Source organism: Diospyros lotus, unplaced genomic scaffold (assembly GCF_014633365.1).
Source record: "Diospyros lotus cultivar Yz01 unplaced genomic scaffold, ASM1463336v1 superscaf2, whole genome shotgun sequence".
Lineage (NCBI taxonomy): Eukaryota > Viridiplantae > Streptophyta > Magnoliopsida > Ericales > Ebenaceae > Diospyros > Diospyros lotus.
Window position 1 is genome coordinate 471,924 of NW_026267105.1, and position 17,932 is coordinate 489,855.

Here is a 17,932-nt window from a genome sequence, read left to right on the forward strand (position 1 = left end):
GACTTGTTAAGGTTGACCTGGGGATGTAGGAGACAAAGCCCTTTGGTGAAATTTTATATGTAATTTTACAAGGACAATTTTAAATTTTTTCACACGTGTATTTTTGTTGCCATAATTTTACCAATATATAGGACAATATTCTCTTATAATTTTTAATTTGGTTATAGTGAAGAAGAATTGCAACGGCATAAATGGATGTAACTTTCAGATTGAGAGTGAACCACTATAAATTTTGTATATTTTTATTATTGCTTTCATTATTATTATTCTTATGTTATGCTATTTAATAACTCAATGAAGAAAGACTCTCCAGCCAGAACGGTATAAAAACATATAATAATAATTAGAGATATTTATACATATATCTATATTAAAAAAAAGAGAGAAGGCGGCGGACCGAGTCGGATCCGCTACCAAGAGGGAAGGCCGACCCGTGCCAATCGGGTCGGCTATAAATAGGATGGGGTGGACGGCCCCAGCCGAAAGTTCCCCCGCTCGCTCTCAATTTTCTCTCAAAAAAACCTTTCTAAATCACCGATTTTGCAAAATCCAATCGTCCGCTCGTCGATCCAACCACGTTTTCACTGTGAAAGTGACCTCGATCTACAGGTAAGTCTTTCAGTTTCATCAGCACATTTTTTTCAGTATATATCCATGATATATATACGTGCGGGATTTGGGTGTTTGGCCGGAAGTTTAAACATATATCTACAGAGATCCGACCGTTGGATTTTGTTGGTTTTTGGGTATGTTGGTCGATGGGGGTAAGGGTGTCGGGTGCTTGCCTCTGATCGCCGGAAACGGCCGGCTGCGGTGGCCGGCGGCGACTGGCAGTGTTCCTCTTCGTTTTCTGGAGCCTTCATTGCTCGTGCAAGCCCTCTCTTTAGAAGTTTGAGGGCTTATGTATGGTTTTTTTGGTTGTTTTTTCCTCTTTCCTTTTGTGTGATGTTGGTAGGAGAATGATTGGTGTTGAAACTCAAAACACGAGCGTTTTCATAGAAACAGTGGCGCTTGCAACTGTGAATTCTAGAATTTCCCAAAATGGCTGGACTGTAACCCAGAATGCTTGAACAATTGGTGATTGGTTTGTATTTACAACTGCAAATGCTTGAACAAGGATTATTGTTGGTTTATTTTAGTACTAAATATGTTTGAACTTGGGGGAATTTTGGTTTTCTCCACTTCACTTATATTTACTGTAAGTAATTATTTTTAATTATTCACCTAGCAACTTTTCTCCTTCACATATCTAATTACTTTCTGTTTTACTTTTATTTATTTATTTAACAATGCCATCATGTAAATTAGGCAAATAATGGCTATTAATAAAAGACGGTTTAAGTTGATGAATAGAGTGTAGCTAGTTGGTGACTAAAATTAGATGGATGAAGACTGGAAATAAAATATCAGTAGAAAAATATATTTTGATATTTTTACTTTTTTAAAATGAAAATTTTATTCATCAATGTAGTAAAGGAATTTTTCTGTTTATTTTTTCAGTAAGTGAATGAAAATAGAAAATAGAAAATATAAAATGACTTCACACTCAAATGGGCTATTAACATAAGGCATTAGTTGATTGTCATAAAGATGTTTTTTATTGTTTGTTGTAAATAAGAGGGCAAATCGTAACTACATCTTGTAGTTTGTGTTGTTTGTAAAGAGATTATGACTGTTAAACAAATTCTGCTCTGCATACATTCAAGGGGTTCGAAATGAGAAGATAGTGATTAACTAAACCAATATATAATTTACTGACCTTTAATTAATTTGCTGTAATTTTTTTATGAGTTATTGAATTGCTTAGTTTTCATTTCTTTTTTTTTTTTTTGTTCTTTAATATTAGGATAACTTGATGGATAGAAGTTAGATAAAACTGTTATGACCCTAGGATTTGCCTAGGGTCTAGAAAGGAATTTGGTAAGAATTAAAGGAAGATGGGGGCAAAAAGGGAGGGAAAGAATAGAACGGACAGAATTGAGGAAGAAGAGAGAAAGACGGGAGAGAGAGAAAATGAGAGAATCCAAATCATTCATTAAGCTAACTTCCTCTAACTACTCAAGCCTATTTATAGGCTTACAATTGAAGATGCTAACAATAACAACAGAAAATGCAACTAATGCAACTAATAAGGAAAACACATGACATGTATTACTAATATATTCTTGGGGTTCTTTGGGGTTGTGACAATCCCCACCCTTTCAAACAATTCTTGTCCCCAAGAATTGACAGTTGTCGACCCTATTCCTCAGCCGATCTCAGCCTTAACAATCTAGTTTCTTCTTCGCCTTTTCTTGTGCTTATCTTGTATTCTCCTTTTCTTTTGTCTTTCCACGTTTTTTTCTCCAAAAACAATAGTACTAGGATTTGTTGCAACACCTAGTTTGGCCATCCACCCCTTCTCTGTAGCTATCAGAATTAATTCCAGTTGACCTATCATACCTTCCACCATCTCATCACCAATAGTAGAGAGGGATTCAAACTGTTCTGCAAGCCAAAACTAGAATTGATGCAGTTGCTCTCCAACAAAAATTTGAACAAGCACAATAGCAAGAGTCTCATTTTCCTCGACAACAAATTCCTCCATCGTCTTCCCAGCATCTGTTCCTTCCTCATCTTCAGTAGGGGTCTCTTTCATTGGAGTATCTCTTACTTTCTGCACATATAAACTGTGATTTCCACTGACATCATTGCTCGTTCTTTCCTCCTTGCTGGATTTTTTTGTTACAATTGGCTGGTCCAACTCCAAGTTTTCCTCATATTTGTGTTCGACTTGATTTGCAACCATAGATAGAGGCTCCTTCAATTTGTTGGCTGCTCTCAGTAGATCTGTTAGGCTGCAGCTCATTCTTTCTAAATATGGCTTCCAAGGCGCATTCTTGATCCCTTGCTTTCTCAGCTGCTTGTTTCACAGTTACAGGCATTATCATCTTAACCAATGATCTCGATTAGTCCTTCAGACCTTTAATAAAATTGGAGACAAAGTATCTTTCTGTTAAGGTAGGTTGCAAGGTCAACATCAAAGACCTTAATTCTTCAAACTTATCCTGATACTCCATCACCGATCTAACTTGTTTAAGTTTGTGAAATTCATCAATCGCTTCAGTCACTAACTTTTCTCCAAACGGGTCACCTCGATCATCCACAAACTCAGTTTGATTAACCTCCATTTCAGTCGGAATACTGACCCGATACATCCTAGCAAATCGAACCAGCAATTCGTCCATTCGATCCAGCTTTTGCTTGAAGTTAGCGCAACTTTTCTCCCACGATTGCACAACACTTTCCCTAGTTTCCTCAATTCCTCTTGAGTTGAATGTAGCAGATCTCCCCATAGAGAAATGCTGAGATTGCATCATAGACATACTATTATCATGAAGCTGTTCTGATGTGAACCCCACGAAGGAAGGTGAGACCCGACGATCAAAAATGGTTCCTTTGCCAAGGATCGTTCTAAAACAGATTCGTAATAAAGAAAACAAAGGACCTTGACCCGTTATCTATAAAGAGATAAGAACCAAAGGTATAAGAAGGTAGGGATGATGCCACACTCAAGATAGACGAGAAGAGTTGTGAGTGATAAGTCAATGATGAACGCCACAAGATGAAATCTTGATAAGTTCAAAGTAGTTCGTTGAAGAACCAAAGAGAAAAACTCTCACTAATAATATTGTCCAAAAACTAAATTCCTCTTGGGTTACATGGGCTTATATAACCGAACATAAATCCTAAACTAGAAGGAAATAAATCAAATCTTGGGCATAGTAGGAATTGATTACAAGAAGGAAATAACATAATCTGTTAATAAAGAAACAAGAATTATCTAAAATAGAAAAGATTTAAAAACAAAGTAGGAAATAAGGGAAGTGGTCAAATATTCAACCATTCCCTTTTATGCGCTTGGATCTTATCAATCAATCAACCCCAAATCTTCTCAATCAATCAATCATCCCCAAATCTTGCAAATCTTGTTAATCAATCAACCAACCAATCAATTAATCCCAAATCTTGTCAATCAATCAACGATTAATCAATCAACCCCAAATCTTGCAATCTTGCAAATCTTCTCAATCATTCAATCTATCAACCCCAAATCTTGTAATCTTGTCAATCAGTTACTCATTCAATCTATTAACCCCAAATCTTGTAATCTTGAAAATCTTGTCAATCAGTTACTCATTCAATCTATCAACCCCAAATCTTGTTATTGGGCCTCCATGAATGCTCAATAGATCTTGTCAAGCTTTAGCAACCTGATTCACATCATGTTCTTTTTGGTACAAGTCCATGGCATAATCAGCATTGCCACCTTTTAATCTTGGTAAAGCCGGAAAATCTTCATTCTGGATGTTGAACTCTTGGTTTTGCTGAACAATGGGACTGACTCCAAGGCCTTGTTTACAAAGTGAACCCAATTGTCCTTGAGAGCCTCCAGCAGAACTGGGATGGCTGGTTAGCTGCAGAGAAGCTTGTTGAAGTACACCACTGATTAGTTTGTTAGGGCCTTGAACACTTAAATTTCCAGAGCCACTGTTGGCAGCTAGGTTTAGGCGAGAAGCAAGACTAAGCATAGATAATCCTCCATCAGAACTCGTGCTCCTCCCGATGCTTTCCCCACCTACCATATTTCCCATTGAACTGGTTATTCGAGGACTAGAATTTCCTAGAATTGGAGATACTCCAAGTCCTGGAACAACACTACGGTTACCCATCGCTGCAGCAGTTGGCAGAATGCTAGGGGTAGAACCACCAACTCCATTATTGCTACTACAAAATCCAGGGTTTCCAACAACACTAATTCCATCTCTATTTGTCATGCTTGAGTGACCATGTGAGCTTCCAAGTATACCAGAAACCTCCGCCTTAGCTACTTTTAAGGACGATAGTTCCTCTTTTTTTGTTTTTTAGAATGATCAATAGCCTCGGAAATCAATCTTCCATCAATCGTTCTGTACAATCTTCCTGAATCTTTGATTCAGGAACAACCTCCAAAGTTCAGCTATTGCTGAACGGCCTCCAATAATCATCTCACAGTAGTTGCCTGGGAGAATCACCTTGATCTAGCTGCTCAGAATTCCCTTGTGGATCGTTTCTGACCGCACCTTCCTTCATAGCTCGGTCACATGCAGTGACCAAGATCCAATTGCTTTGGAACAACAACCGAAGTCACACGCAGCGGCCGCACCTTCCTTCTCGCCTCGCTCAAGGTTATGCTTCCTAGTCTCACGAATTCAATTCCTCTAATCTGCAATTGAATTACTGATGATCGGACTTGCTTACAACTGATCGCTATCGACCCACAGTCAAGCAAGTTCCATGATCGCCCCAACCAGCGCCTTCTTCTCCACCCAATCACCGTCCAATGATCATTAGAATTCACGTGAATCCAATAACTCCAGTGGAGTAGCCCCCCAATCATCGTCCAATGTCTCGCTTCTAAAGCTACTTCCACTGCGCAACTCTTCTTCCTACCTGATCTAAGTTCGTCATTGGAAGCAATTGTTGATGGTCGCGCATGTAGATCACGATCCTCCTGTTCTGTATCATATTCGTTGCGGATTCTAGCTCGCTTGGATTCTTATGGTAATCGCTTGTAGTCGTCCCAAGCCTGCGTCCACTTACCCAATCACCAACCTTTGATTGGAATTCTCCTCAATCTTGATTAGCTCAATGCTCCCCTTCAATTCTTCGAAATTCGTTGCTCCTTGAATCGTTTGGCTTGCTCATCCTCAATTCCGAACAAAATCACTAGAATCCTAGCCGAGCCAATCCGCCTACTTCTCCTTCATATCCGAGCCGACACTCATCGCTATCAATTTCGACAATTGAAATCCAATTGTTCGGAAATCTCTCGAGTATTCGGAAATCTCTTGAGTCTGCTTTGGAACTTGCTTCTACGAGTCGCCGAGCTCTGTTGATACCACTTGTGGAATTTGCTTATGGACAAGATCTCTTAAATTGCCACTTGCGAAAATTGCCTCTAATAAGTGATCTCGATTGTTGAAGGCTTTGCTTCCGATCGCAATAGTCTTCAAATTCCAAAAATCAACCTGCGGAATTTGCCGCATGGAATCGCCTTCGTTAATGGCTAAACTTCCAGATCACAACCGAGAATCGTCGGCTCTGATATCAAATGTTACGACTCTAAGATTTACCTAGGGTCTAGGAAGGAATTTGGTAAGAATTAAAGGAAGATAGGGTAGAAAGGGAGGGAAATAACAGAATGGACATAATTGAAGAAGAAGAGAGAGACGAGAGAGAGAAAATGAGAGAATTCAAATAATTCATTAAGCTAACTTCCTCTAACTACTCAAGCCTATTTATAGGCTTACAATTGAAGATGCTAACAACAACAATAGAAAATGCAACTAATGTAACTAATAAATAAAGCATATGACATGTATTACTAATATATCTTTGGGGTTCCGTGGGGTCGTGACAAAAACTCAAGAATAAATTCTACCCTGCATACATTCAAGGGGTTCGAGATTTCTTAGATGTTGCAAAAGATCTGTCATGACCCTTAGGGTATTATATGGGCAAAGTTGTAATTGGTTACATTGTTGGTTAGGAAATGCTATTAGTTCTGTTGTAGTGCACATGGGTGCTGTTCGTAGACTTTACTTCTAGTTGAACAGCCTATAAATAGGCTCTAGTATGTAGAGAAATGTATGCTGAAATATTATAGTGAATTCATATTTTCCCTTCTTACTTTCTCCCTCTCATTCTTCCTAATTCTCGCTCATTTCTCTTGATTTCTGCCCTATATCTCCCTCAAATTCTTCTCTGTTTCCCTCCCAAATCCTTCCCAATTCCTTCCTAGACCCTAGCTAAATCTTAGGGTCGTGACATTTGGTATCAGAGCCGACGATTCTTGACTAAGATTCCGAGGAAACTGGTAGTTCGATCACTGTAAATTGGTCACTGGAAGCACATTTTGACAAGCCAGGCAATTTCCAATGCTTAGGAAGCCACAACAGAGGTGATCAAGTGTCAACACAGGATCAATTGAGTCATAGCAAGAGGAGGCCATTCCTCTGCTGTTAGTCGAAATAACGCATGCAACGTTTGATCTGAGTCCGAACAGAACCAAGATGATTCCAAATTTCAGGTGAATTCCGATCGATTCATTGGCTGTAATTTGAGTTCGGAAATTTGAAGGTGATAGATTACTTGGGTGTAATTTGAGTTAGGAAATTTGAAGATGATAGATTACGACACTGACAGAGTGCAATAGGCGTTCCTAGAAATGGTGGTAGAATTGATCAAACAACTGAGTCGATCAATTATAGAACGTGGATGTTTAGGTAGAGCGGACAGAATTCAAGCGAATTCAGTCCAGTGATTCCGACGAAGGATTGGCTTCCGACTTGAGAAATCCAAGAAGTATTGTTCGATCAAGGAAGGCGTGCATGTGGCCTAGGTGATGAAGGTGACCTTGGTTGTGGAGAAGGAGAAGCGGCTAGGGACAATCGTTGAATTTGTAGTGAGCAAGCAAGCCCAGAGGGTGTTTATCTATTGCGATTCTCGGCTCTGTTCGTGAGTAAATAGCGAGAAGGAAGGCGAGTGTTGGAAGCAAATCCCTAAGCATTCTGATCATCGCTAACTGCGGACATAGGCGATTATCGGAGGCAAATTTGGAGCTGATAGTAGGCAGAGCAGATTTCATAATTCGATCCGACTTGAATTTTGGGGGCGACATTCCTCGGAGAGGAATCTAATGCACCTAATCTTGATCCTAACTGCAATATGGAAGTGGGGATAAACTCAAGGATTGCATATCAGATCGGATTGGTTCCTTTGAAGCGAAGTTGCGCGATTTTGAGCCAAGACAGAGATAAAGAATTCCGGTGATTACGGAGCTTTGGTCGATGATTGGGTAAGAAGGGACGTAGGCTGGGGCGAATTGAAGTAGAGCCGATCAGTATGTGGCTGTTGCAATTTTGAAGGTGAAATAGACTGGCGATTTCAATTGTATCTTTCCAGGTCTAACATTGCATGTGTAGTGGTTTTTGCAAACTCAGGCCGTGGGACTTAGATTCGAGGAAGGCAAATCAAATCTTGGTGAATTCCGAGTCGCTGGATTAGGCGATTATTGGAGGCGGTGATCAGGTGACTCTTGACTGATAATTGAGGCTCGGAATTGGATGGAGAATACAAGAAATGATTGCAGCAAGTAACTCGAGATGTGCTATTCAAGTTGATTCCTCAAAGGACTGCAACGGAGCAGCTCCGTGACTTCCGAACTCTCTTGTCCCAATCGTATGAGGTTCCTAATTGAAGGCGAGGGCTAGGTCTATCACCAAGCAATTTATTTTGATCGGAAATTAGAGGCAGGTGGCTAGTTGGTGTGGTGAGTTTTGGCAGCAAGCAAGGCCAAGCTATTCAGGTAATCCAGGGAGAGGACTCAGATTTCAAGCGTTGAGTTTCTGGTTTAGGTGCGCTGTGGTGGCTGCCACTTCGGTGAGGTGAATCTGATTGGACAACTTGGTAATCGACCATAGCAGAGGGGATGGGAATGAAACGATTGGAAACCAAGACAGACAATTTGGTAATTTGTGTCAAGTAGCTCCAAGTGGAGGCAAGTTGCTACCGATCGGAGTGTGCGACCCATTTGGATCGAGCCTTTGGTGGACTCCAGGAGGAAATTGTTGGATTAAGCCAGCAAATCAGCCAGCAGTTGCATGTCGCCTTGAGCAGATCTTGGCAGGGGCCTAATGATGCTATGGAAGTAGGGGAGAGGTTGGAGGCAGAGGAGGGAGATGTGGTCAGAAGAGTTGGAGGAAGCCCTCCCACATCCCTAGCACCTGAGATAGCGATTCCGACGTTTGCAAGAGATAGACCTAAATGGTGGATTATGAGGTGTGAGAGGGTGTTCTACCAATACCGAGTAGCTGAAAGGGAGAAAGTGAACATGGTTGCAGCTTATTTAGATGGCATTATAGATGCTTGGTTTAAGAATTGGAGCCATGGGAGGGTGGAATTGAGCTGGCCACAGTTTGTGATCGACTTGTGTAACCGGTTTGGAGAAAAGACCAGAACCTATGTTATTAATGGAACTTTTAAGACTGCTAATCAGATAGTGCAGGAAGCTGATAAAGTAGTAGTGGAAAAGGAAGATGATGTACATTCAGCTGAGGCGGAGTATGAGATTGACAAGGTCATAACAACGGGAATAGTAGCTGCAAAGAATGAGGAAAACCTGAACTGAATAAGGCAATTTTGAATGACAAGAAAGAAAAGGCAGTTGTTGAAGAAGAGACTGAGGTTCTACATGAGGAAATACTTGCTGAAAGTGTGCCTAGGGTATACTTCAGCAATCAACAAGTAGGAGGTTGGGGCAAACCTCTTGCTGATGAATATGGTATTCCTCTCGATGGTGATGTTTTTGGGGTTATGCGACAAGACTAGCCCAACTATGAGGAAGAATCAGTTAATAAGACCAAACGTTGGGGTGATTTGGAGGAAGAAGTATAGGAAGAAGAGGAGGTGGAAGAAGAGAGGATTGTACGGGGCAACTTGCATCTCATACAAATGTCATTGGCATGGGCACACAAGACAAGACAAAGGTGACATTGTAGCTAGAAGAATTGGAAGTATTGTATAGATTTTTGCATGTAGAGAGGTTTGAAATTATCTTTATGATTGGATAAGATAGGGTTGCAGGACTGAAAGCTCATTTAGAACCATTTTTAATGGCAATAAGAAAGAAGTCAATGGCTGAGATTGGTGTTGCAACAAGTCATAATACTGTTATTGTTGAGAAAGAGGAAAAGAGAAGGCAATAGCAAAGAGAAATACGAGAGAAGAACAAGAAAAGACGAAGAAGAAACCAATTGGTGAAGAGAGGCATTGGATGAAGAAACACCGGCTCGATTGTAATAAGTTTCTTGGGGACAAGAAACCTTTCAAGGAGGGGGAATTGTCACGACCCTTAGGATATTATAGGGGCAAAGTTGTAATTGGTTACATTGTTGGTTAGGAAATGCTATTAGTTCTGTTGTAGTGCATATGAGTGTTGTTCGTAGACTCTACTTCTAGTTGAACAGTCTATAAATAGGTCCTAGTATGTAGAGAAATGTATGCTGAAATATTATAGTGAATTCATATTTTCCCTCCTTACTTTCTCCCTCTCATTCTTCCTAATTTTCTCTCATTTCTCTTGATTTCTGCCCTATATCTCCCTCCAATTCTTCGTCGTTTCCCTCCCGAATCCTTCCCAATTCCTTCCTAGACCCTAGCTAAATCCTAGGGTCGTGACAAGATCATGTTGACTCCATTGGTAGAATCCGATGCGCATGCCAAAATTGTGACAATTGTATCTTGAAAGGTTTAACAGAAATCAAACAAGATATTTTTCTTTATGAGATGCTTGAAAACTATACTCAATGGATACATCATGGTGAGCCTTTTCAATTAGATAATGTTAATCAATGTGGTGATTGATATCATGGAGGTGATTTTGATGATCAAGTTCATGATCAAGATAATGATGTTCAAAGAATGTTGAATGACATGCATAAAGGAAACCTTATGGAAGCTAATATAGAGGAAATTTCCAATACCCATGGCACATGCATGTCTAAAAGAGAACTTGAGAAATTTACTAGACTATTGAATGATGTTGAATGTGAACTTTATCCTGGTTGTAAGAAGTACTTGAAGTTATCTTTTCTTATCAAGATGTTGTACTATAAGACAATAACTAATTGCAGGAACAAGTCTTTTAGTCTAAATCTAGAGTTGTTCAATGTGTACGTGACAAAATATTCTTGCAATAAAAATTATTTCTTATTGTGATTAAAAAATTTTGTAATTACATCTTATATGATTAAATATTATGACAAAATTATTTTGTCGCGTTACGGAAGTTGAATTGGCTCATAAAATTTGCCGTCAAGTTGATGTGACAAAATTTTGTAACAAAAATTATTTTGTTATTATAAATTATCTATCTCCTTATATTATGACAAAATATTTTTTGTCACAACTTTCCTCGCTTTTTGAATTTTGCATGAGAAAATTATATTTTGTCACAAAAATGATACTTTTTCGTGACAAAATTTAATCCATCACAATTAGTTTTGTTACAATATTTTTGATAAAAATTAAAAATATTATTTTATTAAAATTTGTAAAAATAATATTTTTAATGAAAATTAAAAATTATCAAAAGTTAAATATTATTTTATTATTTTTCAATATTTCTAATTAATATTAGCACAAAAAATTTGGCTCCAATATTTTATGAAAAAATATCCTAATATTAAACAAAAGTCAAATTTCCTAATTTTTTATTGTTAAATAAGAAACTTAACTTTTTGGGTGAAATTAAAAAAGTAAAGGCAGAATAAAATTTTTTAAGGAGGGAAAGGATAGGGGGAAATTTTTAATGAAAATTATAATTTGTCAAAAGTTAAATATTATTTTATTAATTTTCAAGATATCTAATTAATATTGGCACCAAAAATTTGGATCCAATATTTTATGAAAAAATATTATAACAAAAGTCAATTTGTTTAGGTTTTATTTTTAAATAAGAAATTTAATATTTGTGTCAAATGAAATAGCAAATGTGGAATACAATTTTTAAAGAGGAAAAGGATGGAAGGAAATTTTTAAGGAAAATTAAATTAGCCAAAAGTTAAATATTATTTTATTATTTTAATTTTTTACTTTTCTTTTATAGTTTATTAATATGTTTGTTGGGATATCTAATTAATATTGGAGGTAAATATTTTATGATAAAATATCATGATAAAATATTTTTGTCACTAGTCCTTTTTATTATGACAAAATATTTTGAAATTTTTTTGCCACTAAATTATTATTTTTTTATGCCTAATATGACATATTTTTATGAAAAAAAATAAATTCAATAAAATTATTTTTGTCACAAAAAACTGAATTTCTTGTGACATACATATTTTTGTCATATTTTTTTTTATAATACTATGTTGTGACAAACTATTTTTGTTATAAAAATTATTACTTATTGTGACTAAAAAATTTTGTAATTACATCTTATATGATTAAATACTGTGAGAAAATTTTTAGTGACAATTATTTTGTTATATTATGTGAGTTGAATTGGCGCCAAAAATTTGGTGCCAACTTGATTTGACAAAATTTTGTAACAAAAATTATTTTGTCACTATAAATTTTCTACCTCTCTATATTATGACAAAATATTGTTTGTTACAACTTTACTCACTCTTTTGAATTTTGATTGAGAAAATTCGATTTTGTCACAATTTTGTCGCAAAAAAGATACTTTTCGTGACAAAATTTAATTCATCACAATTTTTTTATCACAATATACTAAATTCATTGTAGTGGGAGGGTGAAAGTGATATTAAGTGATAGTTGAGGGCAGCCAAGTAATTAACCCTTTCTTTTTCCGAAAGAAAACCTCCCCGATCAAAGTTCCCTGCTTCCCTTGTTGATACTGAAATAAAACCCCCAGACCAAAAACTCAAAACATCACTCTCTTCACTCCTGCTGCCTATAGCCTCTCTCTCTCTCTCTCTCTCTATATATATATATATATATATATATATTCTCCTGAATCTCTGTTTTTGTGTCTCTACATGTACATTGCTATTGTGATTATAAGGATGCGATTTTGTTTTTCAGGTTTCTATCCGTTGGGTTCGTCCAATAGACCATGGGAGATAGCCAGTACTCATTCTCTCTAACTACATTCAGGTATGGACTCAAATGTTTCAATTTGTATTGGAATGCCCTATTTTTTCACTATAAGACTTGCAATTGCTTTCGTATATACGAGTGTATTCCCTAATCAGAATAGTCTTTTTGCTTTTGAACGATATGATATGGAACAGTCCTTCTGGGAAGCTTGTCCAAATTGAACATGCCTTAACAGCCGTTGGATCTGGCCAAACATCTTTGGGGATTAAAGGTAATATCAGACCCATTCCTCCCCCCCCCAAATATAATGTCTATGCATGGTTGATGTGTGTAAGTTGGAAAACCTAGAGCTTAAGAATCTAAGAAACAGAGAAAAGAAAGAAAGCTCGTGCACTGGGATCTTTATTGAAAATGAATGAACCAACAACTAAACAAGAGCTGCTTATATATGCAGCTTAACCGACAGTAAGGCATTACCGCCTTATACAATTAATAACATAACAGCAGCATAAAATAGGAAGCAAAACGGTAAACAACAAGCTAACACTATTTCAATGTTACATTCTCTTCAACAATGTGCCTCCTTGTTTAGATTTATTTTCACAAAACCCTAAAAATAATCTCAGTTTGTTTAGACGATAAAGTGGCACAGAGAGTAAAGTGGTGCAAATTTGATGAGGTGGCAGTCAGTGAAATACTCATGGAATGTCATCCATTAGTTGAAGTGAACACCACTTCAGCTCCCTAGATCTCTTTTTTGTTATTCTGTGGAGGAACTTGTTCAGTTGGATGGAGGAACTTGTTTAGTTGGATAGGTGAAGTCATCTTGTTGGCTAGAATTGACTAATAGAAATTGCAAAAGGAGCCCAATCCTCCCATCTCCTTCATTTTCTGGTGAATTTGGCACCTTTAATTTGACAAATAGTTAAAGAAGACACGTACAATATCTTTTTGGGCTGGGGGGGGACCCAACAGGATAAAATGCATACATGATGAACATATACTGTGAACTTCTCCGACAAGACTTTTTGTTGTTCTTGTACTCTACTTTGTTATCATGGTTTGTTCTTACAAACTTCTAGTAAGGTTTGGCCATTGGGTCTTATGAAATCATTTGAACAAGTAACTCAAATCCAAGTCCATATGCATGTAGCTAAATTAGTTGGTTAAATTTCTCTCTGTATACAATAATTGGTACAAGCCTACAGAATGTTTAGAAGTTGTTTCAGTTTTGATGAATTGTCCCCATTTTTGGGTGGGAGCTGGTATGGGATTATGGGACAATTAACAATGTTCTAACATTGTAGTCAAGATTTTTCACAATAGTTAATAATATTGTGATATATGATAGCTATAGCACTAAGATAGGTACCCACAAGTAGGGTTTGTGGCTGTATCTTCAAAATGTTAACTTCAAGGCTGGTACCAACTAAGATAGTCCAAAAATTTCCCCTCCCTTGTCTGATTGGTGTATTGCAAGTTGGATGAAATGAGGCAAAGCTCAATACTCTAGAAATCTGTTTTAGTGTGTGTAATCAATAACAACATGGATCATGAAATGTAACTGTTAAAACCGAAACACAGTTTGTACCCAATAACTCACTCAAATACTCACCGAATCAATCACAATGCATACACAAAACAAAAATTAAAAGAAAGCCAGAATTTGAAATAGAAAAGAAGAACAAACCACAAATCTTGCATGCCGATTTTACCTTGGTTCATGCCATGGAAATGGCACTACATCCAGCAACTCCACCGAGAGAACAATCTACTAAGAATGAAGGAAATCAGTACAATGAATCACTCGCCCTCTCTTACAACTCGAGTACAGTTCGCTCAAAAAGATTCCAAGAACTATCCTTCTCACGACTCTCTGTGTCTTTTTCATTGCACTCGAACAAGAGAATGAAAATGATTTATGATTGATGATCACAATAGATCCCCTTGCCTTCATATTTATAAACTAAAAGGGTGGACCAACCTAGGGACATAATCGACTCTTATAAAGTCTAAACTACCCCTAATATTTTCAGTTAATTACAGATATGTCCTGCATATTAACTGCCATTCGATCATCATCATAGACTCCTCTGATTTTTTCTAAGCTTCCAACAAACTAACTCGAGCAAAACATCAACATTAACCTTGCTAGAGTACTAAGATTTCTAGACTATTGAGCATTGCTTGTCATATAACACAAACAACATGCATGACCAAGGGGCAACCATGCTAAGCATATGGTCATGGGGTAACCATGCTAAGCCTTTGGCCGTCCCTGAACAAGCATGGACCAACATTACCATGGACTTTATGGAGGGATTGCCCAGATCAGAAGGGAAGGACTGCATCCTAGTGGTTGTGGATCAATTTACCAAATTTAGCCACTTCTTGAGCCTATCTCACCCCTTCATAGCCCAAAAAGTGGCCAAGCTCTTTTTGGACAACATGGTCAAGTTGCATGGGGTACCTCAGTCAATAGTATTTGACAAAGACAAGATGTTTACTAGCTTATTTTGGCAAGACTTATTATGGTCTTTGGGCTCCAAACTACACATGTCCACTACCTACCACCTGACGGATGGCCAATCCGAGTGTTAATCAGTTTCTCAAAACATATATGAGGTGCTTCTGTTTTTTGTAGCCTAAGGATGGCATAAATAGTTGTCACTAGCCTAGTGGTGGTACAATTCCAGCCACCACAACTCTATCAACATGACACCATTTGAAGCTCTATATGGCTACAAGCCAAACCTATTGCCATCTATCGGGGAGCCCACTATAGTGGCAACAGTGGATGCCTACTTGCAGCACAGACAACACATACTGCAGACATTGAAAGATGAATTGGTCCATGCCCAAAATCGGATGAAATAGATGACAGACAAGAAGCAGAGTGTGAGGGAGTTCAAAGAAGGAGAAAAGGTATGCTTAAGGCTCAACCACCCCCACCTGAAAGCCCCTTTTCATCAACCAATCTCTAAGCTGAACCCAAAATACTATTGATCATACCCTTTTCATAAGAAGATTGGGAAGGTGGCCTACAAGTTACAACAACCTGAAGGAATTCACGTCCACCCGGTGTTCCATGTCTTCCATGTCTTAAGAAGTCCACTCGGTGTTTCCCGTCACGTCAATGTAGAAGTAGAAGCAGTTGCATCGGCAACGATTTTGGATAAAAGGAATTTACAAGCACAAAGCTCCCATAACCCAAGTACTTGTCTAGTGGTCTTCTTTATGCATTGATAACAATACTTGGGAATATCTACCCGACCTCCTCAAGCAATTTCGTAGCTCTGCCAATTTGTTTAGCATTTCTTGAGGACAAGATATATTTTAAAGGGGGGAAAGTTGTCATGTACCTAGATTGAGGTTATTACATTGAGGGTAGTTATGGTTGTAAGGAGTTGTACTTCATGTATGCATTACAAGTTGTACTTGGAATTGGTAACCGTTTTTGGCGCCAATTCCCAGCTGTGGATCAGTATATAAGATCTGATCCAGCTCATTTGAAATCTTGGAATACAATTTCAGTGATCTCATTTCCCTCCTATGATTCTCTCTCTCTCTCTCTCTCGACTCTTCCTTCCCAATTCTCAAACTCTCTTCCCATTTCCCCCTCGTTCTCCCACCTAATTCTCTTCTAAATAGTTGAGAATTCCTCTGTCAGATCTTGGATCTGGCAATATGTACTGATCACATTTTCCATTCAAAAAGGAATTATATCTTTAAGGTCTTAAGCATTAAGTTCGCATGTTGAAGTCAACTGTCTCCATTACAAATATACAATAATTTCAGAAGTTGTATGGTTGCAATGGTTTCACTGTATTATGGACAGACAAATTTGTACGATTGCATGCAGTGAGAATCATGAAAAAATTTAAATTTATTCTTTTCTTTAAGGAAAAAACTAATACTTTTGATGTTAAAAAAACATTTTTATATCATGTCCGATGGTTGGCCTGGTGGTAAGGGTCTATAGTGGCTTCTTCTGCAATTAGGGTCTAAACTTGTTTGGGGGCATGACAAGCTCACACATAAATTTGTGTGCTTACCTGCTATGCATAGTTTGTGTGCTATTGTATGTGTCCAATGATTTTACCCAATATCCAATACACACCTGAAAGTGTGCATGTATGATAGCTATTTCTCCAATCTAATTACATATCATGGTACATTCAGGGAATTTTGAGATTTATGCTGCTTACTTGCTTAGAATCTTCACTATGGCTGTTCATGTTCTTGTGCTTAATTTTATTTTATGTGTCTTACATGTTTTTGGTGTTTGCAGCTGCTAATGGCGTTGTTATTGCAACAGAGAAAAAGCTACCATCTATCTTAGTTGATGAAACATCGGTTAGTTTACACTTTTGTCCATGGATATGGCTTGCTCATATTTTTTTTTCTCATTTTTGTTCTTTTAATTGCAAATAAACCTCTTCATGGTCATTGGCACCACCCCACTCTCTTTTCTCTTGATTTGTGAATTCTGAATATGTAGCTTTAGCAATTTCTAATTGGATCAAGTGTACATTGTTGTCTTCCCCATTTCAAATTGGTGAGGAGTTTTGGTGATGCCGACTTTTGTCCTCACTGATGTTCAGTTGTTCTTGTGGTTCATTGCACCTATTTTTTCTTTTGCCTATCAATCTAAATTTTATTGGTATACAAATGAGTGGTCCTAAATTTTCTTGTACTTCTTCATGCTCTTCAAGGTTCATGTCCTGATTTTTGAAAATTTCTTAGTTTGTTTGTCCATAATAGTGCTTCTGAGCTCATATGTCATTTGATGGAGCTATCCTGAAAACAGTGTATCCAAAAGTATCCTTTATTTGATTAATTTTTCCAAGATGAGGCAATTATTTAAGAAACTTAATTGGTTGAGAAAATTGAATTGAATGGTCCAACATCTATGCCAACGCATGCTGCAATTTTGTTGAAATGTTATATCTTGTTAATTTTTATCTAACAACTGAGGCATTTTATCATCTAATATCAAATGCCTTTATCTTAATCGACTAATAATTCATGTAGCCAATCCTACCCCCACCTAATAGGATTGAGGTTTGTTGTTGGTGACATTCTCTGGCTTAAATTCCATTCCCTTTTAACTTGTATTTAGTATTTTTTTGGATACTATTTATTAGAAACGTGCTTTTTGAATGGATTCAATCAGAAGTTAGATGGATGAACTAGAGAGGGAAATACAGCTTTTGTGCTCACCATTTTTGGGATGCCTTGGGTGTTTCTAAGGACCATTAGTGAAGACTTGAATTACGGG

At 37.5% G+C, this 17,932-nt stretch overlaps 1 protein-coding gene across 2 annotated transcripts in view; it reads left to right on the plus strand.

The window, feature by feature from the left end:
- Positions 1-444: 444 nt before the first annotated feature.
- The window catches only part of LOC127793296 (proteasome subunit alpha type-2-B-like), a 32,536-nt gene continuing 15,048 nt past the window's right edge, over positions 445-17,932 (plus strand). Inside the window, exons 1-4 of one of the 2 annotated variants that reach the window (XM_052324146.1) lie at positions 445-609; positions 12,637-12,708; positions 12,846-12,922; positions 16,943-17,007. In XM_052324146.1, coding sequence (XP_052180106.1) covers positions 12,668-12,708; positions 12,846-12,922; positions 16,943-17,007 — 183 coding nt within the window. In that variant the 5' untranslated portion in view covers positions 445-609; positions 12,637-12,667. Of the gene's footprint in view, positions 610-691; positions 747-12,636; positions 12,709-12,845; positions 12,923-16,942; positions 17,008-17,932 lie in introns of those variants that run through there. The other variant, XM_052324147.1, reaches the window with a different exon arrangement.